Genomic DNA, 20,667 nt, shown 5'->3' with positions numbered 1-20,667 from the left:
TGGATGGCGTTTAAGTCGTTTGCCTATACATTACCGCTGGTGTACAAGTGGTATATCGCGCACTCGTTGCGCCTTATACTTTGAGACACCAGTGAGTAGGAGGGTCTGGTGGTGTGCGTTGAAGTGCCTGGCGTAAGCCGACATGGAGCCGCCACTAGCACAGATCTTGGTGGTAGTAGCAAATATTCGAATGAGATCTTGGATGACTGAAGTGGAGGAGGGTTTCGTGTCAACAGCAGTTGAACACGAGTTAGCCAATCCTAATCCAATCCTATTGTTAAAAAAGGGTCGGGACTCCAGGTTTTAGGTATTTAAATTATATAGTTCAATGATTTTCATTGTTTTTTTTCTAAATTTATGACTGATTCTAGGATGATTCTAAATTTATTCTGCTGTTTTGAAAGAGGGCATTGCAATTTAAAATTGTTCTAGATGGCGACACCATGAATAACATTGAATGAATCATTCGTTTGACATTTGACGTGACGGTGCTGGTGCAAGCATTGACTGCATGTGTGAATTAGTGGAGACGTTGACGGAACGTAGACGTTCTTTTCCGTAACGTTCTATATGAATCGCACAATATGCGGTTCAAACTTGTATGCAGGCTTCGAAAATGGTTTGCGATGTTTGATACAGCTCGAATATGCAAACAACAGTCTTCGTTCCTCTCTTGGTTTAATCATGTAATGTTACACAAGTGATTACTGTCATTCATACAAGTATCTGAATGATCCTCTCATATTTGGTTATATGTTCGTGAGAGGTTACTTGCATGACACATTGTGTATCATTCGATCTTGATCGAAATCCAAACACTGGGTTTGTCCAGTCGAAAATATGATCATGGTTTGTCCACTTTTTTGAATGCTCTAGTTCAGCGCCTCTGTGTTAAATCAGATATTCAAATGTATCCAAGCATATAAATAAAATAGTTTTTTTCCTTATTTGCAGTAGTTTTATATGGTATTTTTACGGATTCACATGTTTTAAAGGATTATAAAATCCACCTTCTATTGGCGTCAACGCGCCCCTCATTTAAGCTAACTTTCAATCAACCATTAGATGATTATTTGATACGTATTCATACCTATTCTGGAATATGACACTTACAAATATTGTAAACATCATGCCCACACACCATTTGTATCAGATTTATATATCTAAACCATGTAATAAATGCCTCTGAATGACCTCAATACTGATCATGGTTTGACCGATGCGCTGATGTTGGTTTGTCCACATTGTTACTATGGCAGCCGCTTGGCGCACTACAGTTTGTTTATGCTGTCTTTCGTGTGTAGCAGAAATAAAGCTTCTCTGTGTTGAGTGATGTTCACCTTCAAAATCCTCAAAAAAGGCATATTCTGAAGAAAACCTAAATTATGAATGGATCAATATGATGACAGTAAACTCAAGCAATAAGAAATGCAACATACACTTGAAAATTCGAATTTCTTCATTCAAAAATAGTGATTTCTAAAACCGGACAACCAACGATCATTTTTTCGGACAAACCATGATCAGAGGTCGACAAACCATGATCATAATTTCGTTTTCAAGAGAATCGTTAAAATACAAAAAAAAATGGGAAAATTTGAACGCCTTCTGGTATTATTAGCAACAAGAGGCTTGGGTCTTTACAACAAACCCAAACTCGTATTGATTTTAAGTTATTTTCATGAAGAAAGATCGATTTGAAAAAATTGTTTTTATGCCAAATGTTTTAAAATCACATTAAACGTCGAAATTTACTGTTATCTCGAAAAAAAATTTTTGGCAAAAATCGACTTTTCAGACAAAAAATCACCAAGCGTGAAAAAGTCAATTTTTGACCAAAAAAAGGCCGATTTATCTTAAAGATAATATTTATGTTTGAAACAATGAAGAAACCGAAAAGCGAACTGGTTTCGTTACAGTCATAAATTTCTATTGATTGAACATTATAATAAGGCACAAACTGTAAAAAATGTTACGATCCGTACCGACATAGTCTCAACTTCAGGCCCAAAATGGGAATTGAACCCATTGTCTGAAACAACATAAAATAGATCTGCCACAATTCAGGAATACTTGATATAATTATCCGATAAAAAGACAGTTTACGAGAATTCTAAACAAGCAATCACCATTCCACCTTCCACTTCAGACCCTACAAAAAATTCATTGTGCATCAGTTTTCTGCCAGTGTTCATCATTCACATAGTCCAGGCCCACCAAACACGCGTGGGTCAAACTTTCGTAGGCAACTCTAATAATTTATTTTTTTAAATATGCAATAAAACATTTTAAAAGAAAAACATGATCATCATCTGTACGAACATGGTACAGGCTCCTTCAGATTAGACGCTCACGCAAAAAATAATGACACCCCGACACCCCGTTACTTTAGAACCGATACCGCTAGTAAAATACAGATTTTCAGACAGAATCTACGCATCCAGCTGTCAACAGCGTAATAATCATTATTAGTGCACTTAAAAAATGGAAAATACATCTTCAAACATACCTTAAATAATAACAAAAATACCCGAACACTTCACTTTATTCGTAACGTCCGAAAAACATTACGAAAATTCATTATTTTCGGACCTTCCGGACAGGGGTCTCCCCTTATTCTGAAAGACCCTGTAGTTGTAAACACCTGTGAATAGATTTTGTGATTTTGATCAATTGGAAACATAAGTAAATAATTTAACGAAAAATTTTCTTCAAAAAAAAACTGTTCACGAAACAGACTTCACGTGTGAAATACATATTTTCTTATACTCTGCCATTTCTCTGGGCATCGAATTGTAAAAATTAATCCCTTTAAATAACAACGACTTCTAGCAAACATAAAGTTTGGTGTCCTTGCATCGTTCGCGTTTCTAGTATTGTATCTATGAACATCGCTTCTTTTTCCAATTCGATCACGCCAATATCGAGGCAGCATATCGTTTAAAATTTTAAAGATAAACACCATTTTCAAATAATAAATTATTTGCTCCATAGATAGCCACTGTAGCGGGTCCAACGTCAAATAAGAGGAAGTGTATCTACTATATCTTAAAATCAAACGTATAACCTTATGTTGTAAACGCGGCAATCTCGTTATCTGAGTATTGTTTGCAAGGAACAGGATCGACGAACAAAAGTCTATGTGTGGTGAGATCAACGATTTATATAATTTAATTTTACTATTTATTGTCAACTGTATTTTCAAACGACACAAAACGCCGTACTTTTCGCCAATCTTCTTGATAACATTATTAATGTGAGACTTAAAAGTTAAATTGTGATGATAACTTCTAAGTATTTGATTTCATTCACGCGTTCTGATGTCTCACCATCTATTGCAAAATTTACGTCAATACTGCAGTTTGCTGAAGAACTATTAACACTTTTACGGGTAGTGGCAACTATATTGCCGCCAACGATTTTATTTTTCTCTCTTCTTTAACCATAAATTATCACTTCTAGCCTTATGTGGTAACTAGTTCTGATATCTACCAATATGCCTGATTTTTTTTGAGCGTTATTCATTTTGGAGCCATTTTCGTATTAACAACTCCCAATTTAGAGCTTCAAGAGCAAATTTCCCGAAAAGTCATTGGAAAACAATTAATTTGTAGAAGTTTTCAATACATATGAACTGTTTGGGACCTCCTGAGTCTGATCATGAGTTCTATTTAGTTGTTTTTGTTGAAACTAACATCAAAAAATCAAATATAAAAAAATCATTTTTGCCATTAAGTGTTTAGCGCTAGACGCATCTATGTTGCCACCAACATTTTACGTTAGCCCTTCCCCGGGCATATGGCAGCTATATTGTCACCAACATTTTACGCTAGTCGGACAGTGGCAACTATATTGCCACCAATTTTTTCAATGTTTCTAATTGTTTTGTATATTGAGAAAAAATGTATTGTTTATTCTAGCATGTAAACATGTCGTTGTATTGTAGTTTGCGTTGTTTACAAGCTTAGTTCTTACGACCCGTTAAAGGGTTACAGCTCGATTCATCAAAACTTGTACCAAGAGAATGATTTGCTACTCCCAAGCGTCATTTGGACTGTTCTTTGTGCAATTTCGAAGGCTCAGGTCAATCACGGACAGCAAATACGAAATGTAGTAAAAAGTATTGATATTTCATAAATTTACAAAAAATCATAGCTCCATTTTGGTGACTTTACTACGGCACCACTGTACTTTATTAAAAAAGAAGGGGTTTCCGATAAAAATATCAAAAAAAAAATTCGAAAGGTAGTGTTTTGAGCGTGACCGAAATAAATCACCGCAGTAAACAACTGCAACAGAAACAACCGCTTAGAAAAAGTGCGCCAGAAGAAGATCGTATGTATAAATGCCTCACATTTCTATTATAAATTTATTTTCTCGTTTTCTTTTTTCAATTTTTTTTCTGAGGTCAATGTAATGGGGACGAAGAGCGTTAAGTATAAGAAATCTAGGCACCCCAAGCCGCCGATCTAAGTCCACCGCCGACTCGCTGTCGGAAGTGACGGTGTCTCGCACGCAAACCTGTGTTCCACTGATTGCCCGGTTAGTTTGAAACATAGGATACGATCCTTCAGCAATCTCCGACCGGACTTTAGCGAGTGTCAGACGGGATTCGTTTGTCTGGTGCATTACGTTTGCTTGGTTATTTTTTGTTTTGAAATACAATATCGCGCCACAATATTTCTAGCACTACTACACTTTTTCTGAGTGGTTGTTTCTGTTGCAGTCGTTTTCTGCGGTGATAACATGCCAAACACCATATTTAAATCAGGCATCAGCCATCAGGACTTTAAGTTACGATTTTTTGAAAGAAAAATCAATAATTTTGAAAACTCCCTTTTAAAAAATAAGTCGTGCTTTAAATTTGTCATTGATGATATAAAATATTATTTTAGGTAGGGACGATGTTGGTGGAGGGTATCCAAAATCCGGATTTTTTTGTGTTACGTAATTTTTGCACCAAGTCTTACACTGTTGACTATGTTTTACTCTTTCGTCTGATTAGACGGTCTATCTCATCGAGTTTTTTTTTGTATCAATCCTTGTGTAAATGATTCAGATTTATCTTATGAACAGCTTTCGTATGTGCAGGCAATGTCTACTAGGTACACAGTCGACACGCCCACTTTCTTGAAAAGTGTCATTAGTATTTTTTTTGTTTTGATAATTAAAACGTGACTTGTTCAGATATTGCCAAAATATTATGACTTTACTCATAATTGTAACCTATTCCGGGTGAGAAAGATCCTTCCCAATTTGAAGATTCTTGAAATGAAACAGTAGTTCAAATCGAGTAGAGTTAGGCCTTCGTTCGAAATTTAAAAACGACTAATCATATTCAAGTTTAACAAAAAAGCATTGGTTTATTATTATTTTTGCTCATGTTTTCTTGCACGCTATTGACACAAACTTGAACATTCACCATGTTTAGCTGTACATGGTGATTTACAAGTAGAATCAGAACAAGACGTTTTTGAAATCTGGTTACTATTAGCACGCGATTATAAAAACATACTGCGCCTCCGTCCGTCGTATCTCACGAATCTAAATTTCATAGCATAGTTCATACAATATGTACACATTTAGTGGGTCTTATTTTCTATTATTTTATATGCAAATAGAATTGCATTATTCTTCTGAAACCGAACACAATCTTTTCAAAATCAAAGTACCAATCTAGTTTCCATATTGAAGAAAACAAATCATTCTCTAAAAATAAACAATCTGATTTTTCCACCGATTTTTCAACCCGTTTCGTTTTATATAAACTTAAAGCTTTTCTATACCTCTATCTCTGGAATCGTCATTCTCGATGAAAGAAGTCAGTAGAATGGAGATTCTTACATGAATATATTAATTAAAAATCTTGTTCCAAAAATTCCGCAAACACAATGATTCAATTCCTACCGCGATTTGTTGATAAAATTCTCTGCACTAAAACATACATACAACATAGGAATTACAGATCAGTGCGTGAAAAAAACGAAAAAAAAACTCTATAGAATAACTGATGCTTAAACAAACAAGTGTGGGCTGAAATCTTATTCCTACCACTTACACAACATAACATCATACAGGCTGTGTCTTGGTCAAAACGGGATTTTGTAAGTTGTAAATATTTGCCCTGACTGCAATTTCGATAACATCGAAAATAGAATCAACAACCAAACATGGGAAATTGTGGACCGAGATAAGTGGTGTACCCTAAGCTGCAGTTGATTGCCTCCCATAAAAATGATTAGTTATGTGGCCCGTTAATTATCTGGTCAACCACACTTTTCCGCCAGCTTCACTCGCTGCATTGCTTCGAATACTTCAATTTCTTTCTTTTCCTTTTTAACATTGCGTGCTTCGTACTCTAGTCGATGGCGTATGATCCGCTCGACAATATCCTCCGTGGTAATGGGATTCCCTGTGGGCGAAGGTCTCGTTTTAATAATTTTGACAATCGAGTTGTTTAATACGGAACACCTACCAGAATCGATCAGCATAAACTTGCCCATTTGCTTGGGAACAGCGTATGGATCAATATTACCCACATCCGACGCAATTGGAGTTTGTCCGTGGCAAACCAAATCCACGTTAAAGTGCTCCATCAAGTCCTTGGTTACGGAATAAGGCGCACCGATCACAACCTCATTAACGTACTTACAGGCCAGGACGCTGAGTACCCGCTCGTGCAAATTCATAATGGGGTAGTTATTTCCTTTGTACACATTCACCACTGGATCAGTGTGAAGTCCTACGATCAGATAATCCCCGTATGTTTTTGCCTTCTCCAGGAAGTCCAAATGTCCAACGTGGAACAAATCAAACGCTCCCGCAACGTACACGATCTTATCTGTAGGCTTCGGCGATTTGCCGTCACTGAATTGGATGATTTTCTGGGTCGTTGGAAGAAACTGCGAGCAGCCGGTCCAGGGACTGCGCGCCGAGTGATCCTGGCCCAGCTTGGATGAGCCTGTTTCAAGTTTTGTTTTAATTTTGTTGAGTAAACTTTGTATTGCTTCTATTTGGTCTATGATTAGTTGAAAAATGGGCAAATGGGTATCAGGTTATTTGGATAGGGAGGATAATTCGGTTGAGAGAGGAGAATTTCAGCACCGTTATTGTTTCAATAATATAGAAGAGATTAGTTACGAACCACAGTTAGAAAGTATAGCGTGTCAGAAAAAGGGAATCATTGATTGTAAAAGCAGGCGGAAATGTGTTTATTTTCAATGTGTTACGACGATACACAAAAATATGTACGGAAATATTTACCATCTTTCTCGACGCTATATTCTTGATCACCTTGTTTAAAATGATTGCGGGTCATCAGCAGCATTCGACCAACAAGATCCGTCGTGGAGACTCCAGCCGTTCGCGAAACTTCCCTGTGAGTAATAGAACAATTGTAGATAGGAAGCGATCACGGAAGAGCAAATTTGATTAATGCTTACTTGTATCGGTCAGCCGTTTTAACCAAGTGATACGTATCAACGCCATCCGCTGTTAGGGTAATATCGTCTGGGGATAAAAAGGCGAGATTGATACTGTTTACGTGAGTATGTACATATATTATTCCACTTCTATTTTTTTCTATCAATTACACCCAACTCTTGCCTGTAACATAGTAAGAGCAAAATACTGTGGAGGGTGCCCTGACCCCTAGATGGAGGATATATTTTCCATTCCGATGTTATATACACATTCACACATACACATGAGGACACTACAAACATAGGCTTCGGTCACCAGGCGAGGAATTTTTGTGGTCCTGACATATCCAAAATGTGGAGGAAGCGCGCCGTGGAGAGTCACGTTGCTAGAGACTGCACAAAGCAACCCAGATGCATGCTGTGCAAGGAAGAGGACGGAAACGACCACTTCACAGGTTACTTCGAATGTCCGGTGGGAGGGAGGGGCGATGGGAGGTTACCTAGATCAACAGCAGCTGCTGTGGCAGTCAACAACGGAAACTAAGTGTGACGTTGCAATGATCGCAGAAACGTATCGAATTCCGATAACGCGATAACGGTAACTAGGTTTGCGGACAAAGCAGGGATGGCTGCAAAACTGGTGATGGGAAGGTACCCCATTCAAGAAGCTCACAGGAAGATTTCGTGATCAACGAAATCTTCGTGTGTAGTTGATATGTACGTTAATATGTGTGTAGTTGATATGTTGATATGTAATAGATCAGTAAGATATGCAAATCTACCTCACAAAAAAAACAGTTGAAAGCGAAACGACTCAAACAGTATTTTTCAGCAGTAAATAACAATTTGTGTCGCTAATACGAAATGTTTTTATATTATATCACATTGTGCTCGATCATTTGGAGAAAGTCTTTCGCGGTTCGGTAGTTTTGCTATAGCAGTTATTGCAAAACATTGAAGAAAAGCAGCGCAACGCTAGTTTGTACTGAAAATAAAAAAAATCAAAATCATAGTTTGATTTTCTATTCTGCTAAGATGTTTTTAACAAAATTCGGAGATATAATTATTGCTAACTGACAGCATTTTTTGAATGAAAAGAACAGTCCTACATAACATCTCACACTTTTTTATAGATGATATGGCATATCTCTCTAATGTACGAAAGAGTGAGTGTATTGCTCAAAAGAACTAGTTCACTTAAGTGAACGGTTGGTCACTGAACGGTTCATTAAAGTGAACCATTCTGCCCATCTCTAGTTAGAAATGACGTGATTGAACGAAGATACCACCAGCACTTTCTGGAAAGATGGTCGTGCATTCAAACGCGACGTTACCTTTTGCAGTCCTTCGTTGTTAGCGAACACGGAGTGAAAAGTGTTCACTCTGTTCATCAGCTAATCGAATAGTTTTCAGCAGATACGATTAATTGCCCCAAATAATCGATTAATCGATTAATCGTCACACTGAAGAAATAATTAGTTAGACTAATATTTCTCATTTGCTAGAAAGCCATATGGAATCAAAAAAGTGTTCATTCCGCCTGAAACTCAATTATTATCTTTTACGCTCCCCTAAAGTTGTAAACGAAGCTTAATTCGCGTTGACGTCATTGAGTATCGTTTACGAACATCAAAGCATCGAAGATAATGATTGTTTTACAGGATAAAACTGCAGCGGCCGTACGTATTTTCCTCTCTGAGTTTGGATCGATTAATCGACGTAAATTATCCGTTCGGTTCGATAATTGGTTGTGCAGTATTCGTTCGATTAATAATCGGTTTCTGTAGGAGGTATTCGATTAATCGAACGATTATCGGGGATCACTATACGAGAAGCGCTCTTGCATCTCAACCATCGTCGAGTACGGGATCATTATAGCAAAGCTCCCAATAACAGAACGCTACACCATGAACATTTGTTCGCATAACTTGACGTAAGCACCAGGTTGATTCCTCTGTAGAATTAGCATTTATATTTCCAATAATAGTCAAAACGTCTCCGTCTGTTGTTAAAGTGGTTGCCGAATGAAAACAAGTAAGTTTGGAAGAGAAGAAAAAAGACAAGACAATTTTACTCCGCTTGGTAAACACAAAACCTAACATTCTATTGTGACACGCCCGTTTTTTCGACCGTCAAGCAAAACATAATATTGAATCTAGTTTCACACAAACTGCGCGCTCCGCTTATCCGGTTGCAACCGGATTATAAGAGCATTCCTAGCGATAACGACGATATTTCATATCGTACCGTGATGCTCCCTTATACCAATCAGTGCCTCATTCCGTTTATTTAACACTTGCTGACCCAGCGAACTTCGTCCAGCCCAAAATTATTGTTTTGATATGAATTCTTCAGAACAAATTTCTAAACATTTTCTCATCATACAATTTTTCTATGAACAGAATACAACAAATACAACAAAATGAAGACAACGAATGGACTAACAACGCTTATCATGATGTAATTTTCGAACATATGGACATATATTTAATTTACCGAATTATCCGAAGTTCCTTCAGAGTTTTCCGATTTTTCTATTCGCTATATTGATCTACGGGCAGAGACGAATACATCAAAAAAACGGAATTAAGCACAACTTGAAATAAGAGGCATTACTGTAATACGTTTAAATTTTGTCTTTGTAATTAATTGTGATTGAAGAATCTGTAATCGGTAAACAAAACTATAACGTCTATGTTGCAGAATCCTATTTCGCAATTTTCGCACTCTTCATGAAAAAAAAAATATAAATTCCTCAAATTTCACTCTATGATTTTCCTTATCCATCAAAAGCAAACCTGAATAGAAAAGCTATGTGTGTTATGTTTCGCTCATTCATTCATCGTTCGCCGGTTCAACTACCCATAAACTATCAATTCAACTGAAAATGGCTGATTTGTGAGTTACTCACCGCCATGCACACAAAAATCACACTTGTATTTGTCGAGGGTTTCCAGCGTAGTTACGTATGGAGCATCTTCCACGACTTCATCGACCCATTTGATGCCGCGCACCATTTTGTACCTAACGAGCAAAAAAAACAATAAATGGCGTGAATCAATTGATTAATAAAATAAATAAAATCGCTAAAAAATAAAGCGCGGTCGTCGTGAACAGTCGTAAACGGTCGTAAATGTTCGTATTCTTGACGTAAACACAAACATAGTGAGAGAGTGAGCAGTGAGCAGCTGCGATGCGTTTTTTGTGTGAGAGAGTGTGTGCGTCTGCGTTGTTGCGAGAGTCTGTTTGAGTGCAACAGCAAAGCTATTCCAATGACTTTGCGGTAAACTTATTAAAACATAGAATTGGGCCGCTAGTGATTAATAAATAAAGTAAAATAAAAATAAACTTCCGATGAAATACTAGAATCATTCACTGACCAGAAAATTCATTGAACTATCATTTGGCCCTGTTGGTGATAACATACAACAAACCGAATCGCCCCATTGCGTACGGAAAAATACGATGTTTTAACAACGATCAGCAGGCCACGCGGTTGAAATTGTAGCGCCTGATAAGGGCAGACGAATCACTACGCTATAAACAGGCTACTCCACAAATAGAGCTCACGGATCTTTGATAAGAAAATTCATTGCGGAATGCGCGCGCGCTATTCGTTCACAGCCAATCGTACGATTCGGTTACAAAGTCCGAGCCTTCGCCGTGGCGCGCTTTCCTAGGGAGGACACCGCGGTTCACGGTACGGATGGCGTGTGTGATTCCGTCAGAGATAGTGTAGCCTATTTCGCGTTCTCAAGTATATTAACGGCGTACAAATAGCACACTGTACGTTCCCGGCAGACCCATACGAAGACGAGCTGATTGAACGGTACAATGCTATCATCATGAGAAGATTAATTTACTAGAACCCATTATCGACCTTCTCGATCCGACAGGGAATATTCAAAAGCTATTGGCGTGTCGCTTACACCGAGTCAGTTTTGAGTTCCATTCATATGCATTTCGTATCGAACGGAATTTCACAGGTGTGATGATTCAATTTTTCTGTGATTGATGGTTTTGTATTTACACCTGAGAGGGAAATTTTGCTTGTTATTTTAGATTGCACTCACCGTTCTTCCTGGGTGAACACGGGCGGGCCTTTGTTTTTGGTAATGTCTTCGTCATTATGGATGCCAACTATTAACTTGTGGCCGAGAGCCTTGGCCTGTCGGAGAGAATTGGCATGGCCAAAATGCACCATATCGTAACTGAAAGGAGAAAAACAGATGTAAGAATATTCTGGACAGTTCAGCCTCATTGTGTATGTGAGAACATTAATTTTAAACTTCCTGCTCGAGAAGGAATGAAGCGAAATTATAACAGAAAGGAACACCATAAACCTTATACATGGAACGAGTCAAATGCAATGACTAGCACGAAAATAGACTGCTAGGGTCGGTGACGCTTGGCCTTCAGGTTGAACAATTTTATCATTCCGCACGATGGAATGAACTCGTTAAGGGAAAGTAGATAATTGAAATAATCAAATGCCGTTGACGGGAGAGAGCCGATGAGAAAAACACGAAAAATAACGAATTTATTTTAGTATTCACAAATTATTTCTTACATAGAACAGCGTGACAAGCTGTTTCTTCTAATTACTAATATAAGCTAGTTAATTCCAGGCGCTAGTTCATAACAGCAACTGTTCATTAGCTGGCTCAACCGGTTTCTGGTAAAGCTAGAACTCTGACGACCGTGATTTCACACAAAGGAAATAGTGACTGATGCAATTCATTAAGCAGTTGTCTATGACGAAATGATTCAAAAACAAAAAGGAGCATTTATATTTTCCACCAGCAGGCGAAAATTGACGAGCTTTGCTTAAAATTCTCTAACATAATTTCAAAAAGTTCATCATGCTCATCGTAAACCTTGAAAAAAAGATGAAAAAAAACATAGTTTGGTTCAACTTTGCTCAAATAAATCAATCAAGCAAGCTTGAGTGTATAACAGTCGCTGCTTTTTTTCGGTTACACCACGCATTGAAAGATGATAGAAGATTAGCTATTGTTATATTTATAGACAAGTGGCGCCGTTGATTTCGGTAAACAGTTGACCGTTCGTTTGTTAAATCAAGTGGCAAATTCCATGAATTTATACTCATTTGATTATTATTCAAACACTAGCATATGATGTTTTCGATGTGTTTTTTCTGGTTTCCTTAGCCGAAATGGATTAAGTTGGCAATGTGACGCATTCCTCTACCTTATGGGAGAACCTTTTTTTTCCAGTACCCAGATTAAATTGTCTGTATATCAGATATTCAATTTTGGTTTGTCCACCTACACTGAAAAAAATCGATTTCAAAATTTAAAAGTCGGTTTATTCAAAATGGTCATCTCAGATTTTGATCAAATGGTAGATAAATATGTGCCTTACAACTCTTCCATACATCGCAACTAGTGCATATTTAAGGCAAAAAAGTTTTTCTAACAAAAACTTTTTCAAGTTTTTTTTCCATTCAACGTGCATATCAAAATCAAAACTGAGTGCCTGAAGTTTATCAAATCAAGCGAATTTCGGGTCGAGAAGTACGTTTTCTTGGGAGATACAAAAAAATATAATGATCGTTTGACTATTTTTCCGTTGACATATTTTGGAAGTCTGCGATAAATAAATGAAATGTTCAAGGCATCATGTCATACATAAAAGTACAATGGACTGTCAGACTTAGTTTTACGAAGAACTTAATCTATCAAAATGCATGAATTGAGCTGAGATTTGCTCATACTCTTTACTTAGAAAGTAAATATTGTTGAATTCAATTCAATTCGAAAATTAACTAGTTCAATCACTAATTGAATCAATACACACAAATAATTCGCAACGGTAGTCCTACGTCAGACTCGCGGTTATATCATAGGTATAACCCACCGGTATTTTTTTTTTGTGCAATTCTAAACTGACATTCAGTCTGAGAGAACGAGGAGTCTGCTCCATACATAAAAAAATATTAACACTCTTAAAAAGGTGCATTTGATGCTTTAACCCAAAAAAACTCTGCCAAACTAGGGCGTAGATAACACTTTTCTCGTTCACATTGAATAGGATTTTTAAAAGGAAATGAAATAGCTCAGTGTCTTAGAATATCAACAAATATTCACGAGAAACGAATATGATTTTGTTCCAGTGTAAATGACTTTTTTTCAGCTTGAAACACACTGCCCTCATTATTTTGATGACAATAACAAACGAGTTCATTTTGTTCATATCGCTGTTGCATGAGCAAATTTGCTATAATGAATGAATGCGACATTGAGTGGGGTTCATAACTTCGCTGTTATTTATACTTTGGATATCAAAAGCAACAAATTGATATTCATCACATCCGGAACGATATTCGTTCTGGCAGTGAATTTAACTTCAAAATAAATTTTATTTGGCGAGACGGTAGCAACGGCATATGCAGAATGGATACAACGAATGGTTTTAGCTACCGTCAAGTCATTTACGACATCGGGAATTTCATAAGGTATTTCCGATTACGGCATCCGGCAACTGCAAAACCCAACCGCACATAGCAGCCTCAGGTTAGAAGTTAACAACTACTGATATTCATTTGGCTGAAATGAAATTCAGTAGGAATATATAGGTTTTCGATGCAACCTAGCCTGAAAATCTATGCATTTGATCTTAGCTAAGATGATTTCTTCCAAAACTGAAATAGGCACTTAAATATAAATAGACGATATACAGAATAATCAAACATTAAAATATAATTTTGATACTATACTCTTTTCTCATTTCTATTTTGAAGGATCTTACGAATCTCCTATTGCAATGTGTTTTTTTCCTCCAACGGGATTTGTTTTCAAATTTCAAAAATATATATTGTTAACTCATTGCACGTGCCAAAGTTGTCTACAAAGAGCGTTCTTCATTTAATATTTTTTTCGGCAAGCTGATTGAGGACTCGAATTTGTATGTTGGAAGTTGTAGGTCTTCGGCTAGGTCAGCATACTTTCTTCGGTTGGTAATCTCATCTAGATATACCGCGTTATATGGAAACCGCGCTATAAGAAACTCGGATTTAACCATACAAACCAGGCTAATTCGTAGCGCGTTGTATGGAAACCGCGTTATAAGGAACTCAGAAATAGTAGAAATTACATCATTCGTACCGCGTTTTATGGAGACAAATAAATACTAAAGACAAGGGTAGTGTTGATATTGGATGCGGAAATGTGGCCGTACGAATTGTATGTAAAAGTGAAAGTAAACAATCACATTGAATTGTATTCTTGTATTCTTCTTCGTTCGAATTAGCCAGCTTCTATCGAACAAAGTTGTTTGATGGTACGTTGTTAGGCTGATATCACATTAGGGGGATATCGCGACGTTTTTTTTCTCGATATAAATTCGCTCTGTGTGATATGGCTCATTCACAATACACTGTAGATCCTCCGCTGCGGTTTTACTCGCGGAATCCGCCTAATGTGACATCAGCCTTAAATGGAAACCGCGCTCTAAGAGGGCCGCGTTTTAGCAGGGCTGTCGCAATTTCGTCTCCGCGTTATATGGAAACCGCGCTCAGAGAGTACCGCGTTATAGGAGGGTTGACTGTACTTCCGCGGAGTATGTGTACTGAATACTTTCTCATAATACTTATGTGAAAATGAAGTGTTCATCGAGAAATAGTGGATCGATTCAAGACTACTTTTCGCATAAAAGTAGTGAGAATTTTTTGTTTATCGGTTATTTATTCATTTATTAACAACTAGCTGACCCGACGAACTTCGTCCCGCCCAAAATAGAGTTTTTGATTTGAATACTTTCAAACATCCACGTTTTCTTACTAAGTGAACGTTAGTGAGTCCAATCACTGAACTCTTCATTGATTGATTACCCTTTGACCCTTTACAATTTCCTTTTACTATAAATTGTCTAGTACTTCTACAAAAATTAGATAGATAGATAGAAGATATAGGAATGCGTTATTCCGTCTGAAAATCCTTTTCCACTTTCGAACAAAAATCAATTTCGTTAGCGCCAACATCCAATGGACTAACAACGCTTAGCTAATTGTAGAACATATGGGCATTCAATTTTCCGAATTTTCCTACGAAAAATCTACGGGAAGAGACGAATACAACGAAATATAGATGACTCAAATTAAACCATTCCTTCCTCCGGTTTTGGGCTTACCAACACATTTGACCTTCCATTTTTATTTAGAGAATATAAGATATGGATTAGTGTACCGGTGGCCGAGTGGTTAGCGTCCCACATTATCATGCCGGGTGTTCGGGTTCGATTTTCGTTCCGGCCGGGGGATTTTTCGTCAAAGAAATTTCCTTCGACTTGCACTGTGGTCGCGAGTATTCAAGAGCTTGCCCCTCGGAATACATTCAAGGCGTGTTATTTGGCTTAAGAATTCTCAACTAAGTATTAATAAATGACGCTAGTTAATGCATACGTTGAGACGGCAAAAGTTCCACAGAGAACGTTAACGCCATTCAAGAAGATATGGAAAGATATGGCGTTATTTCGCCTGGAAATCTATTTCCACTTACGAACAAAGATCAATTTCGATAGCACAAATATTGAATGGACTAACAACGCTTATTATTATGTAATTTTCAAACATGTGGAAATCCAATTTTCCGAATTTTCCGACCTTCTTTCAGGATTTTCCGATTTTTCTCTCCACTATATTGATCTACGGGAAGAGACTAATACAACAAAATAAAGAAGGCTAAAATCGAACCATCCCTTCTTCGGGTTTTCCGCTTACCAACAGATTTTGCCTAACATTTTTATTTATATAGATGATGCTACATCCCATGAAGAGATTAGATCTTATTCACAACATTGCCAATAAACACGGTCCATAGCTGCGGTTCTCTAACTCCTGACTGCACCGATTCTGGGACAATATGCCTCAATAAATAGTGCGTGCCAGTTGCAAAGCGCCCAAGGAACATCTACGGCTGGTAATCAAAGAAAAAGGTGAGAAGTTCGAGCTGAGCATGGAATTTTTCAATAATAAAGAGTAAGCTTTCAGGAAATAAACTTTTTGTAGATGTTCAGTCATTCGTTTTGTTTTTATGAACATTAATTTTACTGACAAGCAAAAGTTGCCACCCTGTACATCGCCGTATCGTCACTTTTACTTCCATTTTTGGAAGAATGTTGGGAGTGAGAATTGAAACAGTATGCTGTTTTGAGCTCTCGGCGTTCGAAACCCCCAAGTGCTTGCAAAGGGCGGACCGTCCCCGGGTACACGATTTTAGGGGTGCAATATGATTGATTCTCTTTTTCTAGTGGGGAGTAGGGTGCAAATCGATTCTTCCGTCCCGGGTGCGAAAGCTTCACACGACGCCACTGATGTTGGAATCGCCATATAGTTGCATCAGTTCATGATTCGTTCTTCTCTATACCCCGCTTCCCTGTACATCGCCGTATACTGATCTGAACATTCGGCGTTCCAAAGCACCAAGCGTTAGCGTGTCCTCTTCGAGCTTCTTCCATGCTTCGTGTCTGAACTAGATTATCAGACGTATCCGAGATTGCATGGTACCCTTCATACGACGTCGCAGTTTGTTGGACCTTAGGGATTCTTGGAGCTCAGAGTAGGCACGACTTCACGACTTATCTTCGAATTTCTAGGCTGTTGTTGTCAGTTGTTACTAACGAGCCAAGGTTGATAAACTCGTTGACCATCTCGAGCTCGTCGAGGTCGATTACAATGCTACTACTACTAGATGGGGTCTGTGATGATTAGCCTTTTGCTAGCATGCATTTAGTTTTGTCAATGATCATAAACACAATCAACCCAATGCTTCATGTTTCAGTAGGATATATAAGTCCTCTACCGTAGCATGTGTTCTTCTGATTATGTCCATGCTATCTACAAAATCTAATTGAAAATTTTGCACCGCAAGTCTTCCAGCATCACGTTGAAGAGCAGTCAGGAGATTACATCGGCTTGTGGAAGTGAGCCTTTGAGTCTCAAACGAGTCTGATGAAAAATCTAGGATTATGCTTTGATCGAATCTCATGGAATCAACTCCTGTTTCAGTGTTACTGTGTTACAAAACTACAACTTCGGCGTGTTTATGTATACTTCACCCAAAGAAACAGACAAACTTGCAAGAATCTCAAAAAAGCATTCTGAGTTGCCAAGACCAATAAATCTAAAGATATGGCAAATACACTGAAACCGGGAAATCATATATTTATTTTTAAATTTTGGCATCGGTATCATTCAAATCTCTTCTGCGAAAAGTGAATGACTTAGCTCTCTTGTTCAGAACGAAATACACAGGCGTATTACGCCAATGTTTACCCACGCTTTGGCACGTTCTGATGTTTAATTCACGTCATCTACACGGGATCAATCAATGTGTATTCGAGCAAAGATGTAGTGAATAGGTATTTCCCGGTGATTAATCCGAATATTTTTCCACGGAACAGTGATACAGGAAGTGATCCATGAATATTGGTTAGGATACTATTGACGTGTAGTATTCGGATAGTGGAATACATCATAGTATTACCGTACCCACACTATCTAGCCAATTTATACACATCGAAAACCATTTCAACCAGCAAAGCCAATTTTCGCAGCGCGAACTTCGGCTCTCAGATTGAGTCGTCAGCGAATAAACATGTTTATTTACTAAACTGTACTGTTGTGTGCATTTTGCATATAGTGAACAGGCCTACAGGCTGAGAGATAACGCAACTGAATCAATTTATTCATCCAGGTCTCCCTAGATACTACTGATACATGCGGCAGCTCTGAGCTTTCCATAGTTAACCAGAACTGAACTGGACAACTGTACAATTTTGAGGGAAATGATGCCAAGCAAAGAAAATAATATCTTAAATGAACCTTCGCTTTGATCCTAGAAACGAGGAGAGATGATCTGCGTTTGTTGTGACTCAGACTGCTGAAAGAGCAACGAGAAAATAATTGACGATTGTCGTCAAGGCGACTTTCCCGCTTAATAGCAAGAAGTGTGACGCGCACCAAACAATATTCAAAATGCTTGTCTCCTTCCTTCTACCCCAAACAGTCCCACAGACACATGTACATAAACATAAACATTCACGCATAAATCCCACAATCAGCAGACACTCCTGATAGGAGTAAACCCGAATCATACGATCGAGCACGTGCTGGTTTGGCCAGTTGTGTGCGGTATTTTGTAGAACCGGCTGCCGAATCGTACGACTGTGTGTTGTATTGTATACAGTTTTCGACGCATGCTTATTTGTCACCGGGTACGATTACTGTGGGAAGTACCACTGTTGCTTTACCGTTCTTTACATTCCTGGGGAACGGATGACGCACGACCGCAGTGCTGTTCCGCTGCGTATAAGTATGTGAATTTTATGATTGTATGGAAGCTACGTTTGGCAGGTTCTTATCAGACAGACGATTCTTAATACTCGCTAAAGCCTATTGATGGTACTTCATTGACGAAATATGGATTAAAAGTTGGCCAATTCGATTATTTGAAAATATTGTAAAAAAGCTGTCATTTTTTTTTTAACCATTTGTTGTCCAGGAAAGCCAACTGTCACATATCGATTGATACCGGAAGGTCTCTGAAGCACAAGAGAAAAAGGCAGATCTTTCCGGTTCTAATAGAAAATAAACGCCCTCTGTGAAGTGGCACAATGAAATGTTATGACAAATTATGAAAAATGAGAGACAAAGAGAAATACTAAACCAACGATAATTATATGTTTGTATATTTTCCTGGAACGATTCTTAAGCGAAAACAAGTTCAGAACTGTTCTGCTAAAAAAGTCCTCACAAATTTCACTGTGGAGTGAAAATGTTACGAATTTTTATACCGACAGTACACACCCTTTCATCGCAGTAACAGGGGATAAAAAAGGCTAGACAAGATACCAATGGAAAAAAACGAAAGCTAGTCAATTGCACTCAAATACATAAGAAATAGCATAAGCAACACAGAAATGGAAAAAAAAGCACTATTTACCAGCCATCACACCACACTCTAATCTCCTTTTCACTGTTTCCGTTTACGTGCTCCATTCCTGTTCTTGAATCGATTCAATTTTTCACAAAAAAATCTTCTAGACCTTCCAGGCAGATGACAGATTCTTTTATTCACCACAGTTCACAATTGACCGTTTATTCTTCAGCACCACTTATTCCCGGAGCGATTCCAGAAAGGAGAATGAAGTCCGTTCGACTGCAGTTGACCGCTTATATAAAATATTCCAGAGCGCTTCGGTATTGCAGGGACTTGCGATAAGAGCTTGCTTGCGTAGTAGTTGGACGTTCGTGAACACAAAAAAAACTTCCAGAAACAATATTCCAATAAATTAACACGAAATATAAACGATGAATTGAAGCCTTCTGTTACACGATCGATAACTCTACGAGCGATTTGACTTTTCTTGTAGTTTCTTCAAGTGATGCTTCTTGTTTGACCGGAGACGAACGACTGATGAAAATTTTGCAGCAGACTTAAAGTTGTGTGTTTGCAGCGGTTGCTACGATGGTGACAAGGCGCCTAGAAGAATATCCTAAGGTGAGGCCGTTTCGTCACTAAGTTAGGTAGGGGAGCGGTATATGAAAACAGTATTGAAGAAAGCAGAAGGGGAATTGTTTGCTTGAAGCGTGAAAGAGACAGACTGAGACAGACGAGCGAGCTTTGGCACTAGCGTATTGTGTTTTGTTTACAAACAAAACACAGTAGACTTCCAAGATGGCTAAAGAGTGGTTTTAGCAGGTGTATGACACGATTATCGCTATCTCACTCTACCTACCGTCACCGCCTATCTCACTATCCCTCTGCTGTAAAAATTCACCATCGACATCACGATATGTCAGATGGTGGTAAATTGGTAATTCGCGATGACGTCGACGTCTGGTGACGAATTCAAGTTAGAGCCATAATTTCGGTCCCAAAATCGTTAGTGTAATCTCTACCAGATTAGAACACACGGAGCCGGTTTTCAAGTTTTAAAATTTGAATGAAATTTTTTTATTTAATTATCAGAAACACGTATTTCTGACTTTCATTCAACCATATGGTCATACAATTCCAACATTGTTGCTGATTTTTTTCTTTATAATATAAAGTTGTCTTCATAAACAATTTTCGTATGAGACATTTTCCCAACCTGCAAACAAAAATGTTTTTAATTTAAACGGAATACTAATTTGATATGGAAAAGCTAATTTTCATTCATAATTTTAATTTTGAAAACGTTCACTCCGACTGAAAATCATCTATTCTTTGACGCTCTCCTA

The 20,667-nt window shown here is 37.9% G+C and overlaps 1 protein-coding gene across 1 annotated transcript; it reads right to left on the bottom strand.

The window, feature by feature from the left end:
• Nucleotides 1–5,337: 5,337 nt before the first annotated feature.
• On the bottom strand, nt 5,338–19,872 carry LOC129776649 (ethanolamine-phosphate cytidylyltransferase). The gene is made up of 7 exons (XM_055782411.1): nt 19,385–19,872; nt 11,495–11,632; nt 10,333–10,445; nt 7,443–7,509; nt 7,264–7,376; nt 6,476–6,961; nt 5,338–6,412 (listed from the first exon to the last, which is right to left on the bottom strand). Exons 1-7 carry the CDS (start codon nt 19,438–19,440, stop codon nt 6,267–6,269), a joined length of 1,119 nt encoding a protein of 372 aa, XP_055638386.1. The 5' UTR covers nt 19,441–19,872; the 3' UTR covers nt 5,338–6,266.
• Nucleotides 19,873–20,667: the final 795 nt, after the last annotated feature.

This window comes from Toxorhynchites rutilus, chromosome 3 (assembly GCF_029784135.1).
Source record: "Toxorhynchites rutilus septentrionalis strain SRP chromosome 3, ASM2978413v1, whole genome shotgun sequence".
Lineage (NCBI taxonomy): Eukaryota > Metazoa > Arthropoda > Insecta > Diptera > Culicidae > Toxorhynchites > Toxorhynchites rutilus.
Note: the sequence above shows the minus strand (reverse complement) of the source record. Positions and strands in the feature narration are given on the sequence as shown.

What these genes read in the sequence shown, in the direction of transcription:
- LOC129776649 (XM_055782411.1), bottom strand. Translation starts at nt 19,440, where the DNA reads ATGGAGCACGTAAACGGAAACAGTGAAAAGGAGATTAGAGTGTGGTGT. An exon ending in AGAGTGTGGTGTGATGGCTG is followed by an intron (nt 11,633 to 19,384) that starts GTAAATAGTGCT and finishes TTCTCCTTTCAG; the next exon opens with TTACGATATGGTGCATTTTG. An exon ending in TGATTTTTGTGTGCATGGCG is followed by an intron (nt 7,510 to 10,332) that starts GTGAGTAACTCA and finishes TTTTATCCCCAG; the next exon opens with ACGATATTACCCTAACAGCG.